Below are 22,290 nucleotides of genomic sequence, written 5' to 3'. Positions count from 1 at the left end.
TGCCCTCATCCTGATCAAAGTGACTAGACTGTTCTTTTTTTAGCTAGCAGAAAGTGCCAAGTCTCCTTGCCATCTCTCCCACAGGTCACCTTCCTGTGCTCCACCATCCTGAACTTTGAAGGCCTTCGGACCCGATCCCCGGAGGCCCTCAACATGGATGCAGCACTGTTTGAGCTGCTGAAGCGCTGCCAGCAGACCTGTTCCTATGCTGCTCAGTTCAGCAGCACTGTGTCTCCACTCGAGCTCCAACTATTGCACAGACTGGTGGGTTTGACGTCTGACCTCTACACTCCATTTTCATGTTAAAAATATGATGCTTTACTTTTCAGCTACACTGGAAGTTAAATGAAGTTAATTAAAGAAGTTTTAGATGATTCAGTAGATTATAAATTAAATGTTTTTAAGCAGCCTGGTTGTTTATTATTGTGTTATTAATTAAGCCAATTTATTCAGAATTCCAAAAATAGTATTTTTGTTCCCCACACACGTGGGTAAGAGAAGAACAGCTGTATATTTCATCTGTACGCTCTGCTTCTGCAGACTGGACAGTTGTCATTACATAAATAATATCACAAAAATTGTAAATTTCAGTTCATTCATTTACTTTTTTTCCTTGTAAGACATTTTCAGACCAGAATATTTTAATCTTGTATTGTTTACCATGATTATTAGCATGCAATCTTCTTCCTCCCTGCCATATTGCATCATATCTTTGCATGTTACTGCCACCTGTAGGTCAGTGGAATAGTGTGAAACAATTGACAGGAATGTAACATAGACCCCATCATTAAAGAAATGCTCTGTAGTACACAGTGTCCCTTAAATCTCTTTGTTGATCACAACAGAGTCCAGTGCTGGACCTGCCCATCGGCACTCCTGATTGGCTGAGCTGTGCCCAGAGACAGCTGGAGGAGGAGCTGAGTGTAGAGCGGAGGACTCAGGAGGAGCGAGAGCAGCAGCTGGAGTCCTGTGGAGAGACACTGCAGCTCCTGGTCGACTCCATCAAGACCATTCTGTCCAACCACAACCGCCAGCTGGCTGATGTCAAGCACCTGCTGAGAGCCATGGCAAAGGTACACTCAACACAACATGTTTTGCACTTGCTGTTTTTTAAGAGCACCATTAATTACTTAAGCCATGTTCAAGAAAGATATTTTAATGTCTTAGTTCAACTAGTACAGATTGAAGCCTCTGAAAACTTTGCTTGAAACAGTAAAAATGCATATATGATATCAAAGTTTACTTTCTCATTAAGCATCCACAGAGATCTGAATGAAAATAAATGTTCATAACTTCTAGAAAACCTGGTTCAAAAACAGCTCATTTTGCTGTTTAGACCATTTATCAAGACTGTGGTCATGTCAGCTCCTGTTTGATTGACAGCTTCCATGTTGGGACTCCTGAGGCAGCTAAATCATGTCCTGCTGTGAACAGCTGACACAGGCAGCAGCAAAAATGCATTTTAGCACTGAAACACAGAACCATATATAAATATAAATATAAATATATATGTATATATATATATATATATATATATATATATACATATATATATATATATATATATATATATATATATACGTATATGTATATATATATATATATATATATATATATATATATATATATATATATATATGTATATATGTATATATGTATATATATATATATATATATATATATATATATATATATATATATGGGTTGAAGTGTATGCTATATTTAGAAAACCCATATATATTCAACCCATATATATATATATATATATATATATATATATATATATATATATATATATATATATATATATGTATGGGTTGAAGTGTATGCTACATTTAGAAAATGTTCTCTGCTTTACTGTCGTTAGATAGCATTTTCTGACGGGGAACTGAAGTCATCATCCCTGCTCTCTTTACATCCACCAGACTTCATGGACAGAAACAGTCTTTTTAGGAGTTTGTGTTTGTTTGTTGGTTTTCTGAATCATTCAAGTCCAGATTGTGTGTTACAGAGTTCAGTTCCGCCCTGACTCGTGAGTGTTTCAGTTGTGACCCAGCAGTCCTCCTCTGTATTGTTTCTGTCATGCAGGATGAGGAGGCAGCATTGGCGGAGGGTGAAGAGGTGGCCTACGAGGGCAGCGTGCGTCACTTCCTGCTGGAGTACAAAGCGTGGCAGGACAACATCCAGCTGGTCTTGTTCACTGTAGTCCAGGCCAGCGGGCAGCCTCGCAACCAGGAGCAGCTGGAACTGCTGGAGGACATTCCTGCTACCCTGAAGGAGCTGCACTCTCAGAGCCAGAGGTACTCTCACTCACAGAAACCTGCCCTCTCATACACACATTTTGTTTGCCTGTATGAATGCTGTGTTAACATTGTGTGGTATCACTACAGTGTGTATAATGGCCTGGTTGGCTTCGCCTCCCCGCTGGTGACAGACAGAGACAGTGAATGTGCCAGTCCTGTTTCTGCAGCACAGACGAGCTTCGCAGCAGGTAAACACCGACAGGAATACACACACACACACACACACACACACACACACACACACACACACACAACCCCTCAGCCTTGTGCTGTTGAAGGTGGCTGTCAAAACACTGCAGCTTCCTTCTCAGCTTAGAACAGTAGTTGTCTTCAGTTAGGAGGAGGAGGATTCCAGTGGTGAGAAGTTTTCACAGCAGAAAAAAGTATCAAAAATATCCACAGAAACACTGAAACTGGAACAGACAAGGAAGTCTCATGGAAAAATTTGCAGTAGGGCTGTCAACTAATACTCTAAATTTAATTAATTAAATTGAATTGTAAAAAAAAAAAGTGAAAATTAATATTCGATTGTGGAAAAAGCCTCGCAAATATGAAAATCAATTTGAAAACGATAAGATGAGGACAGAAAAGGAGAATCAAATTCAGTTGGAAATTAAATTAAAGAGCTGATGAAATCTGCTGAGTATAGCACAGAGAAATCATTTAAATCAGCATTTTAAAATGAAAACCATCAGCATCCAGATAAGTGTTATAGCACCGTGTCACAGGATTCGTACAGATGCTGCTAAAGCCTTGAAAACATTTTAACTTTAATTTTTCAAGGTCAGAAAAGTGCTTGAAGCTGCTTTCATAATAAATCATCATCTGACTGAAGTTTGCTTTTTAGAGAGGGGAACTTTTTGACTTGCCTCTGTGACCCAGTCTCTGGGAATGACCGCTCTAGTTTCTCTACCAAGGAGGAAACTACAAACTTTACATCTACGCTTCAAGTGTGAAGGATGTAGAGGAAAATCATCTAAACTATATTTCATGTGTTTAATCCCAATCAAAGTGTGTTTGCTGACTATTTTCTCTTCCATTCTGTCATATGTGGCTTGATTTCAGCTGTTAGATGCAGTGGGGTGAAGACCCAGCCCGACTCCATGTCCCAGAATGCACGCAAGGCTCTGCCACGCAATCTGGGAACCCCCACTGATACTCCGCCCAGCACTCTGCTGATGAACAGCAAAGGCCTCAATCCCAGCCCCAAGAGGGCCGTACGAGACCCCAAAACAGGACGAGGTACTGCTCTTCTCACTCTTCACTCATCTGTGGTCACAATCCTGATATTTTACTTTCTACTGTACATGTATACCAACCTCCAGATATACCTACGAATGACTTCATGCATCACATGACCTAAAATTATATTTTAAAAAAATAAGACCTGTGGAGTAAAATGTTAAACACAGACATTAAATAGTAAAGTGACATCTGATTTTGACATATTTCCACCCAGTGAACAGGCAGCAACAGGTCATTAGTTAAATATTTCAAATACATCCACCATTGCTGAGACTCAATTTGGATACTTCCATTTGTACACTGTCATGTAGTACACTTAATACAGTATGTACTCACTTGTATAGTGTGTTTGTTTTTGTTTTTTTAATGTTTTTTTTTTATAATCTTATTATTTTTAGCAATATAAGGATAACACAATGACATTATGTGTGAATTTCGACAGTGTAGTGCTGTCTCAAGTTGAGGACAGCCAGTGTGTCCTTACCAGAAATGCTGATCGCAGCTTCTTCATTTGTGGGTGAACTGAACCCCGGCAGAGCTTTACTGCTACTCACCAAAACATCTACCGGCTTCTTTATTCATTTGTGTTCAATCTCACTTCATTCAGCATGGACTTCCTTTTCATTTTATTTGCTTTTGTTTGCCCTCTGTTTCTCAGGAGGTTAAAAATACTCAGCTCACACTCCTGAGCAGAAAGGTCAGGTTAGAGATGGTTGGGGAGGAGCAAGGCTTTGGTGTCTCTCTGTGTTTCTTTGGCCATGACTTATTAATTGAAATACTGATGGTGATGAAATCCCGTTGCACCGCTCTGAAACTGCCGCTCGTTGTTTTGCAGCTGTCCAGGAGAGGAACTCGTACGCTGTGAGTGTGTGGAAGAGAGTGAAAGCCAAGCTGGAGGGCAGAGACATCGATCCCAACAGGAGGATGAGCGTCACAGAGCAGGTAACACCTGACACACAAGCCTGATCACCCAAATAACTGATCATATTTACTGTCTTCTTTTCACACACTCACCCTGTAGCAGTGTGCGGTGGTGAAGGAGAGCAGGTAATCACATGTCCTGACCTGGTGTCCTGCTGTTTGGTTGCAGGTGGACTTTGTCATCAAGGAGGCCACCAACATGGACAACCTGGCCCAGCTGTACGAGGGCTGGACTGCCTGGGTGTGAGTGCTACACTGCTTCATGTCTTTGGTCCAGCGAAGGCTTGGAGATCCACCAGAGTCCAGCAGGTCTGGGATGTCGGAACAGCAGCACCAGGCCACACTGGGGGGAGGAAATGGGAAGCGGACGCTTAGTCCGCCCTCCCAAACTCCTGGGCACCCAAACTGGGGCAGTGACCTCGTAGCACCGCTGCTACCACACTCCCCCAACCATCGGCGATCGGGCTAACACAACGCTTAGTGGGCCTGCGGCCCCGCCTTCCTGCCTGGGGTTTGACCAGGCAAAGCAGCGCCGAATGGGGGACCTGCATAGCTCACTATCAAGTTGTACCCATAAACATCACTTCATCCTGTTGAGCCAATCACAGTCCAGCTGAGGGCGGGATGAAGCAGGAGGTGAGCGGTCTCCCTCTGAAGCACCCAGCGGACAAGCTGTGGGTGGAACTTCACCGGGCTGAAGCTCAGATGATGGGGCATTTACATTTCTCTAATCTTTTCCTCAGTGGTGTTGTGATTCTGTTTGGCCACTGGGTTACACAGTTGGGCAAGAATGATAAGAATGAAGGTTCAACGGGATTCTTGCGGCTACATGGACACCCACCTGAAACCTGAAATGAAAAGAAGTAAAAGTGGAAACAATAATCAAACTGTACTTTGATTGATTGGCAGTTAAGACTTGGACACATGTCTGAGGTGTTGTCAGAATAAAAGGTTACACTGAGCTGTTTTCTCAGGAAGGTTCTTTGTGCTTCTGTGGATCAAACTTAACATCCTGCCATGTGGAATAGTTCGGATGGCTTCTTTGTGAGCTTAGATGGGACACGTAAAGGTGAAGTCGCTAAGACGAGGAGAGAGCCTCTGTCTGATTCTTTTTCTTCGGTGTGCATCTTTAGTCTGTGTTGTGCTTTGTACCTATCTTCAGTCCTTCTTTAGACAGAACTGTAGGAGTAGATTTCTGCCTTTTTTGACTTGCCTGTCAGAAGCTGTTGCTTGCCTCATACGTAATCACTCCCCAGCCCTCACGCTTGCATTTTATAAATCTTGAACTTCTAGTTTTACATTTTTTAGTGGGAGAAGTTATGTTTTTGGTGATGGTGCAAAATGTTAATTCTTAAAGCTTTTAATGGATTTTGTTGGATGCCAAATAAACATGGAACAGAGAAATGTCGAGTGTTTTATTTAACAGTGAAATACAGAAAACTGCATACAACTTAACGCACAGCCTGACGACAACATCATCAAAGTTCTCTTTTCGTTACCAGCTGTGTCATATCATTACCAGGGGCCAGTATTTCAGCACTTTTAATCTAGATCAGAATTATCTGGATATGATTAAATCTCAAAATTGGGTATTTCAAAACCAGGAGATATGATCCTGATCAGACAAAAGTGGGACGGAGATTCCAGACCAAATGTTTTGGGGTAAACTCCAAGATGGAGATTAGGATAGATTTGATGCTTAAATTATTATCGTTAATTTTATTATTATTATAATAATAACAATAATAATAATAATAATTATTATTATTATTATCATTATTATTATTATTCATGTTAAATCAACGCTGAATCCAGACATAGGACACAAAAACAAGGACAAAACCTATGAGATCAGTTTCATCTGGGATAGCAAATAAGGGATTAAACAATCTGGATAATTCTGCATTTAAAATCATGAAATACTGGCCCCAGATGATTTAAAACAACTGATTTACTTGTCAGGGAGTTAGTTGAGTTGGTACAGAACCCTTGTGAGGCTTCCTTGTTTTTCTTTTTTTTTTTTTGTTCCATGTGTGGAACAGGTGGACAAAAAGCTCCGGCAGGTGGGAAAAAACAGTTTTTGTCAGGATTTTCATGTTGTACTTTGACCACTAGAGGCTGGCAAGAAGAGCTCATGTTTTCCTCCAGGTGAGTTTTTCAGCTCCTCTCTAAACACCAGGAGCCTGTTTCACAGAACAGTTGAACAAACTCATGAGTCTAATCCTAAAGTCTGAGTTGACTCAGCCTAGGATAGGAAACTGAGTTTTTGGTTCCAGAACAGCTGATCAGAATAAGTTCAAGCAACTCTGAGTTGTGTTCACTTTGAACTAAGAGTGTAGATGAAAGCAATCATCAGTGGAGCTCTGATACTATGATTCACCATGGCAACAGGTAAATAAAAGGCAGAGCCACCATTTTAATCCAGCGGAGGTGAAATATGAATGAATTCTGATGTGGACCATGACATTTATCATAAAAAAAAAAAAAAACACAGTGGAGAAGAGAAGTCAGGCCCCTCCCAAGGATCACCTGCCCCACGTTCCGCCCCAACAATTGTTATTTAAACAAATGTTGCTGATTGAACACCCTATTGTGTAAGCAAGTATATTGCAATGCCTTTCTAAGACAGTGATGCTTACACGCACTGCTGCTGATTGGGTAACACCTGTGGCGCGTGTGTGTGCTTTGTTTTGATTGGACAAGCTGTAGCACAGCATCAGTGATGACATCAGACTGAACATGTTTGAAAAGATTTTATTAGCTCTTTACATAATAAAAAACAAAATGCAGTTTACATTTTTAAATAAAAAATTGCTTCAATGATTACTATTCAATGACATCACACATTCTGACCAATAAGAGCTTCATTACCTCCAGTCAATCAAAACTATCCTATGTGTCAAGGTGTGGCCTCACAGCGTCTCTGTCGTCTGTAGAGGTCAAAGGTCGAGTGGGCATGGTGTGTTATTGGCCGGACCTTCACGTTCACCGGATCCTCCTCCTTTGGGAGGGGTTTCTCTCGGAGGAGGTCAGAGGTCATGAAAGGGAGGAGGGAGGGGCCATCTGATGCCTTGACGCTGTGGCAGCGGGTGGGTGGGGCCAGTAGCAGCTTGTCCCGTAGCGCCTGGTTGATCAGCTGATCCTCCTGAACGTCCACACTGACCAATGAGGTGAAGAGAAGCTGAGAGCGAGAGACGTTCACAACTGCAGACCCAGACAGAGAGGGAGAGAGAGAGCCGTGAAATAAAAACTACATGAGAACGCAAACAGATCTGCTGTTGTCAAAGGTGACGTGAGGTACACAGTACTAAACTCCTTCTCACATCCTTCTCTGATTTACATTCATGCAAACTTGACAAAGTGCAAAAATGGAGACTGATCTTCCCTAAAGTCAAACTGTGGACTAATTTCATGTGGAAAAATGTCAGTTGTACTTTCAGCTGATAGATTTGTCATAGTTCAGCAGAGAAGGAAAGATCTGCACACCAATTGAATTGAAATCTTTATTTGTCATTACACAAGTATAACGAAATTACCTTTGGTTACAACTTAAAGTATTTATGTGCATGATGTTTTTGAGCTCCAGGCCCTTCCTATGACTGCTTCTTGTGTGTACAGAGTCAACATCTTAATACCTTAATATCTTAGCTGTGTGTGTGTGTTACCTTCAGTAGCTCTGGTGTTAATCAGGTTTTTCGTCCTCTCCGACCTCCGTAAAGTTTCCTGAACGGCCTTTTGGGAGTTAAACTCCGTCTCCTACAGGACAACAGACACAGGTTACTATGTTAACCAACTTAATCAGTCCAATGATGACTCATTCGTAATAACCAACTGCAGAAAAAAAAAACTGTGTGAACCTGCAGTGTCTGAAGCTCCGCCTTCAGAGCCAGAGTGGTGTTTAGCTCCGCCCTCTCCAGACAGCCCTGATCTTGATTGGATGCTGCAGTAGGAGGCTCCACCCACGGTCTGAGGGCTCCTCCTTGTAGGGAGAGAAGAAGAAAAAATAGCTTTCATTAATCAATGTACTGATCAGCAACAATAAAGACGTCTGACTGATAAGAAGAAAACAGAGATGAGTACAATAAACTACACAAGAGATGACAAAGACACAACCCAAGAATGACCGAGTGTAAGAATAAGATTGTTTACATAAAGCAAACAAAATAAACAAATCTCCAACATGGATGTGTTACTGGGAGGTGGTTTTAAACTTTGCACGGACAGAAGATATTTTATTACTTGTATAACAAGTCTGGATAAAGGAAAAATGCCAATATTTTGATTTATCTATTATTAGGGGACATTGATGACATTGATGTTTTTCACTTGTCCAGTCAGGCAAGTGGGTCAGAAAACTACTGCCAGAAGTCAAGATTTATTTACCCCTGAAGAAATTGTTTTATTAAGTTATTAAATAACAACAAAGACTTAAGTTATTTGTAATGTTTCCTTTAGGGCTGCAACATGACGTCTATAAACTTTACTTTAAGGCTTAATCAATTATCAAAATAGTATATATATATATATATATATATATATACATATATATATATATATATATATATATATATATATATATATATATATGTATATATATATATATATATATATATATATATATATATATATATATATATATATATATACATATATACATACATATATATACATATATATATATACATATTTTTTTTTTTTTTTTTTTTGTACCACTTTTTTTATTTGCCCAACATGGCATTTTAATCGTCTCAGGCAATCCTTGTTGTTGAGTCCTGATTTTTTTTTCTGATTTATTTAGGCACTCTGCATAAACTGTCGGACTCTGGTTACCATGGTGACGCCCTTTGCTCCTCCTCTGAACTGTGATTGGCTGCTGCGGACAGGTGACTCTGTTCAGTGTGATGTGAGGCTCTGGTGTTACCGTGGCGACCACAGGCTCTTCAGAGCACACCTGCAGGAGACCAGACACAGAACAACAGGCTGGTTGGAGACGGTCTCGTCTGGAGCAGGTGAAGCTGAAGGAGAGAGATCCCCTACAGTCCCACAATCCTCTGTTCTTTCGATGTCTGTCTCGGACAGCATTTTATAACTGCTCGTTTTGATAAATCCCATAGAACTAATCTTTACTATCATCATCGACAAGGGCTGCAATTAATGATTACATTCATAGTCAATTAATCTTTCTATTATTTTAGTGATTAACAAATTAGTCAGAAAATAGCAAAAAATGTTGATCAGTGTTTCCTAAAGCTCAAAATGTTGTCCTAAAATGTTTTGCCTACGACCCAAAGATATTCAGTTTACTGTCAGAGAGGAGTAAAGAAACCAGAAAATATTCACATTTAAGAAGCTGGAATCAGAGAATTTTTTTCTTAAAAAATTAACCAAATTAACATTGTCATCACCTGTGTGTTCACCTTTCTTCCTGTCTGTCCTCGTGGGCGGGGCTTCAGCTCTGATTTGCCACCATGCTGGCTGTTCTTCAGCAAGCGGGGCTTCATGTGTGTGCGGCCAAGCTTGGGGGCGGGGCTGAGTGTGACGGACAGGTCGAGCTCAGGGCAGCAACTCAGAGAGGAGGAGGCGGCGAGGGGGAGGGGAGCAGGGGGAGGAGAGGGGGGAGGAGAGAGGAGGGAGGAGGAGCTCCTCATCCTGGTAGGAAACAACAGGGTGAGATACGTTTGTGATTTTCAGGGGAATAGTCCTTTAAGGGTTTTACAGGTCTGTGCTGTAAACATCATCACAGCCTCAGAAATAATACAAACATCTTTTATCAATGTTTCTTGCATAATACGTCACATATAGATTACACTAGATTATTTGTTACACAAAACTATCTGGAAAGTCATCCTTAGAAATGGTTCGGAAAAGGGCAGGCATTTTCAAAAAAACACTTGGCGAACCATCTGTCTATCACGTCTAACACAGACTAACTAATCAGATCAACGCTTCCATGGATGCTGACTGTCTTCACACTTACAACCACACCATAGCGGTCAGAACGCTGATTGGCTGCACCACTTGAAGCCTTGCAAGGTAAATATAGCACCACTTTAAATATGAAAATAAAATAAAATGCTTTTCACATGCTCACATTCTCTAGACAAAATGGACAACTAAATTTGTAATGTTGAAGGAATGTGATTGGCTCCTCTTCACATTACTAACACAGAGCAATCATTGCAACAGCAACTTTGATAGCTGTTGCTGACACTTTAAGCAGAAATGTTCATTTCAGGTTAATATGACATTTCAATTTGAAAGTCTTTATTATTCAGTACCAATGAAGTGTCGATAATATCACAGAGACACAAAGGAACACATTTCTACCATTGCATGTTGCATATTTTTGGAGGTATAATTATTTATTGTGAGGCATTATGGAGGACTAAAGTGGAGAGCAACCTAGCACAGACAGCGCCCCTTACAAATATACCAGGGACCCTCTCATGTGTCCCTCAAATAATTTGACATAGCTTTATATACGTCTACTAAGTAATGTGAAAGAATAATAAAATTAATTAATTAGAAAGATATTAGAAATGTATTAACAATATTTGCACCACGTCAACACAGAATATTCATAATATACCTACACATGCACACATCAAGAGTATGTTTTACTTAGTGCATACATAGGATTAAATTCTGATTCTGATGATAAAAAAATATAAACCATTTATAAAATATATATAATAGGGGGGAAAAAGGAAAAAAGGCCTGAATAACAGGCCTATAAATTGTTTGTGGAAAGGAAATAGTCTCATAATAAAATAAATGCAAACCACAATGAAGGCTTTTGTAAAAATAAATAAAGAACTTCTAAAATTATTTTATTAAATGTATTTAGTAAAAATAACTAAATTAATCATGTAAATGGATCAATCTGAAAACTTTTCACGGACGCCTGGAGGTCCCCGGACCACAATGAGAACCACAAGCCCAGGAGGTGATGCCAGTGGGAGAATGAGAATGAGGAGGACTGCACATTGCTCATAAAATACTTTTGACATTTCTGGACATCATAAACATGGACTTAGACTCTTATATGACTGTTTTAAGTTAACAAGAAGCCAAATCATAGCCATTTCCACTGCAAGGTAATTAATTATCTCATTATACGTATTACACAAAATGCCCAGCATGCAACTCAGCAACCAAACTTAATCTCATCTGACATTTTAATCATAGAAGTTCACAGGTAACAACTTTACTGGATCTATCATCCAAGACAGACAATAACTCAGTCACAGAGCTGGTTACCCTGGTAACGGCCGAGACAGTTAGCGTCAATGCTATGCTAGTTTAAAATTGCTAACAGAGTTTCTAACTAACATACACAGTGTGGATTCAATAACTGCTAGCTCAATAGTTAGTGTGTGTTTGGTTTTAATGAGACTGTTCATCTGTGACTGGTTTCTTTAAGTTATGTTAGCTACAGTTAGCCGCTAATGCTAACACATCATCAACATGTGTGTGTGTGTGTGTGTTACCTTATGCAGTCCGCTCAGAAACGACTCTCAGCAGGACCAACTCTGTCTGTTTGAACATCCTCAAGACGCTTTTATTTATTCATTTGTTTCTCTGTTAATACCTTTACATTTAAATTTCCCTCTTCTCGTTCTTCTCTTTCTTCCTCTCCTTCTTCTTCTTCTTCCTTTAGCTTCCTCTCTTCTTCTGTGGTTTTTTTAACGGCAGATCGCAAACTAAAATGTATTGGTGCATACTGCCACCCACTGTACAGGATATTGTAACGTCTCTGCTTCAGGTACTTCAGGCTACATTATAACTTAAAAATAAAGAAGAAAGCGAAGCAAAATAAACTAGAAAAATTCAAACGAAATTTTGAGTGTGCCTGATGCTCGCTGTCGACTAGTATCCCCAACATATTGCCAGAAGTATTAATAGCAGTAGATGTATCATTGAGGTTGCGTGTGTCTGTGTGCGCACATGCACGCGTTGTCGCGCGTTTGAACTGTCAAATCCGATCAACGGTCAATCCACCAATCAGGAGACAGGACCGGCGTCAGGTTGGTGAAACTGGCCAATCACCTGTGTGCAACCGCACATTCAATTTTAAATACTCCGAAAAGGGGCAAAAGTCGAGATAATATATCTTTCAAACTACAGCTGTTCAATGAAACTGGAATCATCTGCTTCCTTCCAAAAATGTTGGTTCTCGCTGAACATAGGAGCGAATGGGGCATTTGGTTGGACTTGTTGTCCTTTTGGACTACAAAAAACCAAAACCATTTGTCCATTTGCTTCAGCGGTCACACCTCTGCAACCGGCACAATTTTTCCCACAATCCTGATGTATATTTTGTGTATGTAGAGTGAACACTGTGGCCATGAGCACGAGTTTAAGAGAAAATTTCTAGATGATTTTACAGCTGCTCTCCACTCTAACATCTGCACGCAATACATACCCATTATAAAGTCTCAAACAGACTGAAAATCTCTCAAAATGAAAACTGTGATGTCATTAAAACCAGTGTAGTTATGAAAATGCCGTTTACTGTGAATAAAGGCCACAGTCTGGTGAACCATTCAAACTTTGAATGACTTTTCGACATTAAAGTATGGTGAATCCACATGGCGTCAAAGAGGGGCGATTTTTGAGTGTTTTTCACAAAAATCCCAGTCACTTTGAATGGGACATTTTTCACAATTTTTTGCAATTTTTGTGGAAATGGTTTACGGAATCTTTAACAAAAGTAATAGCACACTTGTCCTGAATTTTCCACACATTTTGACATGCTTTTTGTGTATGTGCTCCCAAAAATCCGGCAAATGAAAAATAATAGTAAGAAAAAGTATGAGGGATTATATATAGTATGTCTTCTCAGGCACACTGAATTAAAAGAAACAAAGGAAAAAATAAATTAAATAAATTATCAAATTTTGGAATTCCTCCCTTCATCCCCTTCTGTTTCATCTCTCCTTCTTCTTCTTCTTCTGATGTAAAAAGAAGTTATGACAAAAATGGCATAAAAGACGCAGCAAGATGAAAACGACGTAACGAGACAAAAAGGATGTAAAACAAAAAAAACGTAACAAGACAAAATATGATATGACGAGATATTATGACAATATGACAAAAAATGACATAACAAGATAACAACAGCATAACATAAGACAAAAATGACATTAAAGATGCAAAAATACAAAAATGACATAACAATACATAACAAAATGAAAAGGATGTAAATAGCATGTAAGAGGAAAAACTTTTTTGATTTGTGGTGAACTGTCTCTTTTTTACGTGTGATTGAAAATATTAACAGAGTCAGCCAAGAAATATTTTCCCTGAAATTACCTCTTATTTCTGAGAAAGACATCATTCAGTTTACACATTTAGACTTTATTTCACAAATAATTATGCAATTAAATGAATACACAAATAAATAAAGAAATAGAAAAAGATGACACTTGCCAGCCACTGATTTAAGTGTAGTTCTTCATAATGCTAATGGTTAGCCCTCTGAATGGAGACATGGCGGCGAAGACTGACGTTTCCTCTGCTACTGAGGTCTAACTACACACAGTGGACACTGCTGAGGAGCGCAGTGCACTAAATGACTATACAAAAGTAAAACAACATGAGGATATGAATTCTATTTAAGCCACACTGAAGAGGATGTGTTGCCCTTATGTAACAGGATGCTGAGGAGGGTTTCACACCAGGCAGGTGAGATTACAGGCATGGTCTGACAACAAGCTTACTCTGCTTTTCTCTAAGAAACAGGGACAGAGGGAGGGGGAAGAAAATCCTAAACTGCAGCGTTGGCTTCATGAAGAAGTTCAGGTAACAGGTGTTGGTAGGCTACTTTGGTTTTTTGCTTCTCGTCTATGGTCTCGCCTCCCACTGGAACAGAAGAGTGAGGAGGGTTGGACGATGAGGTGGATGGAGGCGTTGGATTGGCTAGCCCCTGGACTCCAGAGATCTGCACCACAGAGAGACAGAGGATTGCGCTGCTGAAATTGCCTACAAAACCTGCGACGGCATACGCCACAATAATCATCACTAAACATGAGCTTAAAGGGATAGTTTAAATTACTTTGAAATGAGGTTGTATGAGGTACTTATCCATGGTGAGTGTATTAGCTACAGTAGAAGCAGCACGAGTAAACAAACAAGCTAACAGATTGAGGCAATGATAGTCCACCAATTAGGAACGTAATGCAAGTCATTTAATTTTGGGTGAACTATCCCTTTAAGTCAAAGTCAAAGTCAAGTGTTGCTTGTAAGACTAAGGGCTGCATTAAGAATCCTTTTCATCCAGAGAACCCTTTGGAGAAAAGAGTTCTTCAAGGATTGTTGAAGTACCGTTCGTCAGGGGGGTCTCTGTACCTTAAAGGGGTTCTCTGTACCACCCCTCAGCTGGTTCTCGCTAAAACCCTTTGACAATAAAAGAGATCCTGGCAGAACCCCTGAGTGTGTTCTAGATGAAACAATTGGAATATAAAAAGGTTCTCAGTAAAAACCCTTCAGTGGGTTCTAGATAAAACCCTTGGAATCTAAGAAGGTTCTCTGTGGAATCCCCTGACTGTGTTTCATATAGGACCCTTGGTAAATAAAACAGTACTTGGTAGAACCCACTGGGTGGGTTCTAAATAAAACCCTTGGAATCTAAGAAGGTTCTCTGTGGAATCCCCTGACTGTGTTCCATGTAGAACCCTCGCTATATAAAACAGTTCTTGGTAGAACCGTCTGGGTGAGTTCAAGATAAAACCCTTGGAACCAAAAAAGGTTCCCCTGACAGTGGTCCACATATATCCTTTGATAAATAGTAGAAGCCCTTGGGTGGGTTCTTGTTAGCACCCTTAGAAGGTTCTGGATAGAACCCCCAGAGAAGGTGCCAAGTGGAACCATTACCTTTCACAGATTATCTAAGTATGACCCTGAATGTTGGTTTCTAGGTAAAACTTTCTGAAAGGGTTCCAAGTGAAACTTTTGTTCTACCAAGTAAAAAGGGTTCTCCTGAGAGGACAAGCAAAAGAACCCTAAATGGTTCTAGTTAGCAGTGTTGTTTCTCAGAGTGTGTGATGATTAGTATGTAGTGTGTTCTGTCTAGAATGAATACGCAGTATGGATGTGGGACACCCTGACACATGGTGACAGTGGGGGGGGGTCCTCACGAGTAACTGGTGTGCTGCTGTCGTCTCCGGGCGCTCCTCATCTTCTCAAAGCGAGCCTCCATTTCCTCCAGGACCTTCGGGGTGTAGCGGACCACCAGCTTGACTGAACCCTGCGCCGCCTTCAGCAGCTCCACGGCCTTCTCATGGTGCTCGCCCTCAACGCTCTGCAGGGACACCAGCACACCACATCTACAGCTGTCCTGTCCTGACACCATCAATGATTAGTGTGTCTATCAAGTTATAGCAAATAAAACCCAAATAATCAGCTACAATATATAACGCTAAGTGAGAATATTTTTTTCTTAGCAATTTGAGTGAACTGATCCTTAAATGCCACCTTTGTCCTTTTTCAGAAATCTAAAGTACATGCTGATATGTTTTTACTACACTATATATGAAATACTTATTACTAATTTCTCTCATGTCCAGAGATGGGAAGTACTACAAATACTCTATTACTGTATTAAGTAGATTTTGTACTTCCTATATTTTAACACAAATATCTGTACTTTCAACTCCTTACATTTTTAAAACAGACTCATTACTTTAGATTCAATGCAAGATGAAAACAAGATGTAATGACAAAAACAGCATAAAAGACGCAACAAGGGGGAAATGATGTAAAAGGTGTAATAAAATGAAAATCATGTAAAAGACGTTAACAAGACAAAAACGATATAACAATATTTAGCAAGACAAAAATGACACAATGAGACAAATATAATGGAAAAGATGAAACAAGATGAAAATTACATAACAATACAACATATTTCCTGTGTTTCAACTGTTTGTATTTCTTTGTATTTACTCTTACTTATATTTTTATTTTTAATTTTTTTTTATTGATGCCTCTTCATATGTATTTTTGTTACCCACTTTGCTGCTGAAACACTGTAAATTTCCCCATTGGGGGACTAATAAACTTATTTTAAGACAAAAGACATAACAGGACATAACAAGATATAAAAAAAAAGACATTAAAAGACTTGATGAAAAAAATAGCATAAAAGATGTAGCAAGATGAAAATAATTTAAAAAAAAAGAAAAAAAAAACATAAGAAGATGATTATCTTCTAATAAAGTATTAAATTATCTAAGTCTATTTTGATAATCAATTCATCATTTTGAATCATTTTTTAATTTAAAAAAATGTACAAATTCTCAGATTTCAGCTTCTTAAATGTGAATATTTTCTGGTTTCTTCACTCCTCTCTAACAGTAAACTGAATTTTTTTGAGTTGTGGACAAAACAAGACATTTGAGGACATCATCTTGGATTTTGGTCGACAATTTTCACCCTTTACTGACACTTTATGGACTGAACTAATCAAGTGACAGATTAATCAATAATGAAATTAGTCATGACTGGTAATTAGTAACTGTGTCTGAACCCTGAAAATATGTTGTTTATAGTCCAAATGTTTATTAAACCTGACATTAAAGGCAGTGATGTGTGTGTAGCTCCTCTCACTGGGCCTGACTCAGCTTCTTACCACTCCGTTGACAGACAGCAGCTGGTCTCCTCTCTTCAGCCCTCCTTGGCGGTCAGCCACTCCCCCTGGGATCACTCTGGAGATGTAGATGGGGGAGTTCTGCTCTTTGCCGCCCATGATGTTAAAACCCAGACCCTCATCTGTCTTGGGCAGCTCCACTACCCTTGGGTGGGCGTGGCCCTCGCTGGCTGCAAATGCTGCCACTGTGGCCTGGTCGGGAGAGCGACCGTATGATCAGAGCAAAATCCCATAAAAGAGGCGTTCAGGTGCCTTTAAAAGGATAGTTCATTTTATGCTTGTTTTTTGTTTTTTTGTTTGTTTGTTGTTTTTCACATTTGAAAACTGGTCACCACTCTCTTAAATTGTTTGGGAAATTCTGCAATGCTGTTGTGAAACTTCAGCAGAACTAAACCCAACCTTCAAGGGAGAGTAGATGATGACTGAATCTTTGGGTGAACTATCCCTTTAAGGCCCTACAGGATCTGAAGGCAGCAGGGCTGATATGTTAAAAAAAAAAATCTGCAGCCTCTGATTTGAAAAGTGCAGCACATGCACTTTGAAGCACATGCATATGACACCAGACTGGTCAGCTGTACCTCTGTGTTCTTCTCTGTGTTCGTGTTTTGTAGCAAAAGCGACATTTCACGTTTTATTCTTGAAATGCACTGATGCAGAATTATGACATGATATAGGTCATGTTGATGCAATCATTTAAAGGGCTTCACTTATTTTTTTTACTGATATCATTATTGTACTAATTGATGATTTGCTTTTTCCTGCAGATTTGTGGTGCTCTTCAGACAACAACATGATTTCCTGTAAGTGTCTCTCCATTTGTTGACTCATTGTTGAAGACACCCACACAGTCCCTGCACTCCAGACCTAACACTCTGCACTGGTGGCTGTGTTTGTGCAGTTAAAATGAAGCCCAGTGTCTCTAAAATAATTCCTCCTGCGCAATACTGAAGCAGTTATTAGAGTGCATGTGCAGTAATACCTTGGCTGTTGCCTGTGCTCGCACCTCTGGTCCCCCAACAATGTCCAGAGTGTCGTATAGCTGCTCATATACCTGCAGAGCACAAAGCAGTCAGTCAGAGCAACATATGAGTGTAGTAGAGTGATACACACATGATGGATAACATTACAAACATCCAAAACAAAACACATAAACTTGTGAGTAACTGAATCATGACTCTACACACATCCATGATCAGGCTTGGGGAGTAACAGATACATGTAAGAAGACTACATGTAATCTGAATACAAAAAAGGTAACTGTATTCCATTACAGTTGCAGATAAAAAAAAAATATCTAAAAATTCTCTAATTTCAGCTTCTTAAATGTGAATATTTTAAGGTTTCTTTCTTCCTCTCTGATGGTAAACTGAATTTTTGAGTTGTGGACAAAAGACATTTGAGGACTTTGATTGATGTTTTTCACCATTTTCTGACATTGTATGGAACAAATAACTAATTGATTAATGGAGAAAATGGTCAACAGATTAATCGATAATGAAAATAATCATTACAGGAAACAGGACTTGAAAAATAGGTCCAAATGTGGAGTCAATTGTAAGGGTTATTTTCATTACTGATTAATCTGTCAATCATTTTCTCAATTAATCAATTTGTTGTTTGATCCATAAAATGTGAGAAAATGATGAACGAAGTCCAAAATGACATCCTCAAATGTCTTGTTTTGTCCACAAGACAAAGATATTCAGTTTACTGTCAGAGAGGAGTAAAAAATGAAGAAAATATTCACATTTATGAAGCTGGAAACTGAGAATTTAGACTTTACGTAATTAGAAAATGACTCAAACCAAATAATCAATTATCAAAATAGACACAAGCCTGGTGGTGACACCATGTGCACATCCTCAATACATTAGGAAGGAAATATCATTAGGGTGTGTAAACAAACAGCCCAGACTTCCCCTGACTCTCAGCTGTAGGACTGTACCTCTCTGATGGCGGCACAGAATTTGCTCTGGAGGACTCTCTGCAGGGCCTGCAGTTTGGGAGGAGGCAGCTCACCACTACGCTGCAGCCGGTCCAGCAGTTCAATCACCCTGCACACATCTGACACACACACACACACACACACACACGCACACACACACACACACACACACACGGAAAGGACACAAACAAGGCTGGATTATCATCAAGTCAAAGCATGCAACTGACCCTGAAGGGCCCAGAGCCTCAGACGGCTCCACATGGATACTATGTGGCACGTACCATTACTATGGTATGTTATGTAGTTACTAGTAATCAGAGCACAAATACATTAACAAGTGTCATGTTACAAATTACAAATACTTGCATAAAAGATAAAATACAAAATACTGGAACACATATTTAAACCACAGTTGGTTTATAGAGCATAGTCTAGACCTGCTTTATATGAAAAGTGTCCTGAGATAACTTACAATATACAAATAAAACTGAATTGAACACACAAAAACTTATACAAAGCGAATGGGTAAATACTTAATAATAAGTCATGAAAATGAAACTATTTTTCATGGTGGAATGCTAAAGATGAATTCAGGAGTCTCACAGCCTGAACAAAGAGGTATAATTTCTTATTGAAGACTTAAAGTGTGGAGGCGTTTTATTATATGTGTATGGTGTCACTCTGTAGTGTTGTGATCTTTCAAATGAACACAAAACTCTAATATACTTTAATGTTAGTAATTAAAGTATGACTCAAAATGATGAATCCTGTCACAATCTTGTCAGTGGAACAATAGCTCGAAATACAAGACAGTTACGTTTCTTTTTGTATCCAGGTTATGTAATTCAGTTCCATGTAATCCATTACTCCCCAAGCCTGGTGGTGATGCCCCATCTCACCACAGTGTGGTGCTACCAGAATGCATTGCATGGCTGCTTACACAGACAATGGAAGGACGGATGCTGTGATGTACACAACTGTGTTGACAAATGGCTCTGTCTGTGGTGCTGAAGTAGCAGGTAGATTTGTAACTGACTTTTTTCTCCCTTTTTCTCCCTTCTGTTAGTTTCATCTAGGATCTATATCAGTCTCTAAAGTTTATGATATACTAAAAACACTACGTTATATACTATAGTACAGCCTATGTAGGACTGCTCTGTAGAATAGCGTCACCTTCATGATTAACAGTCTTGGGGAATAAGAGACTATACGTAACATAATGGGAATTACATAATCTGGACACAAAAAAGGTTACTACAGATAAAAAAAAAAAGACATAATTAGATTACAGAAACGTTTAGTAAAAATGTGGATTCTTAGTAGGACTACAATTCTAAAATAAAGAACGATTAAAATAAAGAAAGATATCCTACCATGCACAGTGCACACAGCTGCCAATTCATTATCATGATCTCTAGTGAAAAAAATGCTTCACTGGGTGGAATTTTGCCAAAATTTCATCAACAACTTGCGAACAAGAAAGGAAGGAACAGCCAGAAAAATGGATGAACTAAACAACAAACATAAAACACTCAGAGGTGCAATAATTCATTTAATATTAATCGACTAACCTAACCTGTGGTTCTTTTAAAGTGCTTTACAAATAAAGTTGGATTGGATTGGACTAATAAATTAAACAGCAATTTATTTATTAATCAATTAATCATTTTGAGACATTTTTTTTAAAGAAAATTCTTCTGATCTCAGCTTCTTAAATGTGAATATTTTCTGGTTTCTTTACTCCTCTCTGACTCATCATCTTGGACTGATCAACATTTTTCACCATTTTCTGACATTTCATGGACCAAACAACTAACTGATTAATTGAGAAAATAATCAACTGATTAATCCATGATAAAAATAATCATTAAGTGCAGCCCTATATTAGGCTGATCAGTTTCCCCATATTTTATACTGAGGTTATCCAAATGGAACGGAAATTAATCACTTTACATTACTTAAATATTGCGATTACGTTACTGACTACATTTTTAACTGGTAATTAGTAAATGTATCAGGATACATTTTCTAAAGTAACCTTCCCAGCCTTGTATATACTGGAAAGCCGAGCTACATGAGCAGATCTCTCCAATCCTTCTATCACAGTGTGTCATGAACGCATCCCGCTCCTCCGTTCCGGCCTGACCGCGCCTTTATCGCACTCTGCCGCGTCCGCGTCACGGGCTCTAATCACATTTGGTGGCGCTGCAGCGCGCGGCACCGCTCCGACGCTTCGACATCAGACCCAGCGAAATTCCACACACCTTCATGATAATATACATGCTATCAAAGACACGTATGATAATAGCAGGGCCTGTAAATCAGTGAACAGCCAGTGAGCAGGACCACGATGTGCAAAAGCATGTATGAACTGGAGCAGTGTGAGTGATACCAGACACATCCAATAACTGCGACACACACTAATGTTAATTAATGATACTAATATTTCAGTTCTAACACCGTCATCTGTGATCACTCTCATCAATATGATTGGCTAATTTAAGATGTAACGGTGCATTAAGTGCCAGTCTGAACCTCGCAGCTTCACGGTTCCCTACATAAACCGGTGGGTGATGGTGGACGGTGCGGCTGGTGTGTTACCTCTCTCCAGGCACAGCGGCTCGGTCATAGCCGCCATGTCTGCCTCCTTGGCAGGGTGGTAGTACGAGGACATCATTGTGAGCTCCTCCGCGTCCAGGCTGGACCCCCCCTAAATGAACACTGCGTTTGACGAGCACACAGGCTGGTTCACAGCGACGCGGGGTCCATGTTTAGAGGAGGACACGGTGAGCAGACTGAGGACGAGCAGCGGACCGAGTCGAGGCCGAGATGCTCCGCTGAGGACCAGGACCAGGATCTGTTCAACCAGGCGCAGGAGCAGCTTCAGTGCCTGACTGTGTAATGAGCATCCACTACGTCTGTTTAAAGGCCTCCTACTACGCACAGTAACTGAACCACACTCAAAGTAACAGCCACAGATAAGAAGTAACTGAGTACAAATACCCAGTTATTGTACATTTTTCTGCACTTCAATTGAGTATTTCTTTTTCTGACATTTTTTTTTACTTTTCTTCCTATATTTTGATACAAATCTATGCTCCTTACATTTTTAAAATGGGCTTATTATTTTAGTTTTAATGCAAGACGAAAACAACGTAAAAAAGACGTCATGACAAAAACGGCATAAAAGACGCAACAAGACTAAAACAGCGTAAAATACTGAACAA

At 39.5% G+C, this 22,290-nt stretch overlaps 3 protein-coding genes across 6 annotated transcripts in view; 1 reads left to right on the top strand and 2 right to left on the bottom strand.

The window, feature by feature from the left end:
• smg1 (SMG1 nonsense mediated mRNA decay associated PI3K related kinase) overlaps positions 1–5,873 on the top strand; it is a 56,379-nt gene extending 50,506 nt beyond the window's left edge. The window contains exons 58-64 of one of the 2 annotated variants that reach the window (XM_084745216.1): positions 85–264; positions 846–1,073; positions 2,089–2,300; positions 2,391–2,491; positions 3,369–3,545; positions 4,384–4,490; positions 4,639–5,873. In XM_084745216.1, coding sequence (XP_084601342.1) covers positions 85–264; positions 846–1,073; positions 2,089–2,300; positions 2,391–2,491; positions 3,369–3,545; positions 4,384–4,490; positions 4,639–4,716 — 1,083 coding nt within the window. In that variant the 3' untranslated portion in view covers positions 4,717–5,873. Of the gene's footprint in view, positions 1–84; positions 265–845; positions 1,074–2,088; positions 2,492–3,368; positions 3,546–4,383; positions 4,491–4,638 lie in introns of both variants that reach the window. The other variant, XM_084745214.1, reaches the window with a different exon arrangement.
• A 1,334-nt stretch (positions 5,874–7,207) lies between these two features.
• Positions 7,208–12,332, bottom strand: ppp1r35 (protein phosphatase 1, regulatory subunit 35). Of its 3 annotated transcripts, none has more exons than XM_084745231.1 (6): positions 12,061–12,332; positions 9,875–10,118; positions 9,300–9,420; positions 8,327–8,448; positions 8,135–8,225; positions 7,208–7,673 (listed from the first exon to the last, which is right to left on the bottom strand). In XM_084745231.1, the coding sequence occupies exons 2-6, from the start codon at positions 10,115–10,117 to the stop codon at positions 7,369–7,371; spliced, it is 882 nt and encodes a 293-aa protein (XP_084601357.1). In that variant the 5' UTR covers position 10,118; positions 12,061–12,332; the 3' UTR covers positions 7,208–7,368. The 3 variants fall into 3 exon arrangements, with proteins under 3 accessions (XP_084601357.1, XP_084601358.1, XP_084601356.1); XM_084745232.1 differs by having other exon boundaries at positions 9,887–10,118; positions 11,960–12,130; XM_084745230.1 differs by having other exon boundaries at positions 11,960–12,128.
• A 1,476-nt stretch (positions 12,333–13,808) lies between these two features.
• On the bottom strand, positions 13,809–21,994 carry lin7b (lin-7 homolog B (C. elegans)). Its single transcript, XM_084744979.1, has 6 exons — positions 21,665–21,994; positions 19,064–19,182; positions 18,098–18,169; positions 17,101–17,310; positions 15,608–15,771; positions 13,809–14,412 (listed from the first exon to the last, which is right to left on the bottom strand). Exons 1-6 carry the CDS (start codon positions 21,738–21,740, stop codon positions 14,391–14,393), a joined length of 663 nt encoding a protein of 220 aa, XP_084601105.1. The 5' UTR covers positions 21,741–21,994; the 3' UTR covers positions 13,809–14,390.
• Between the last annotated feature and the right edge of the window lie 296 nt (positions 21,995–22,290).

Source organism: Lutjanus erythropterus, chromosome 19 (genome assembly GCF_056507025.1).
Source record: "Lutjanus erythropterus isolate fLutEry1 chromosome 19, fLutEry1.hap2, whole genome shotgun sequence".
Lineage (NCBI taxonomy): Eukaryota > Metazoa > Chordata > Actinopteri > Lutjaniformes > Lutjanidae > Lutjanus > Lutjanus erythropterus.
This window is presented reverse-complemented; position numbering and strand designations above follow the sequence as displayed.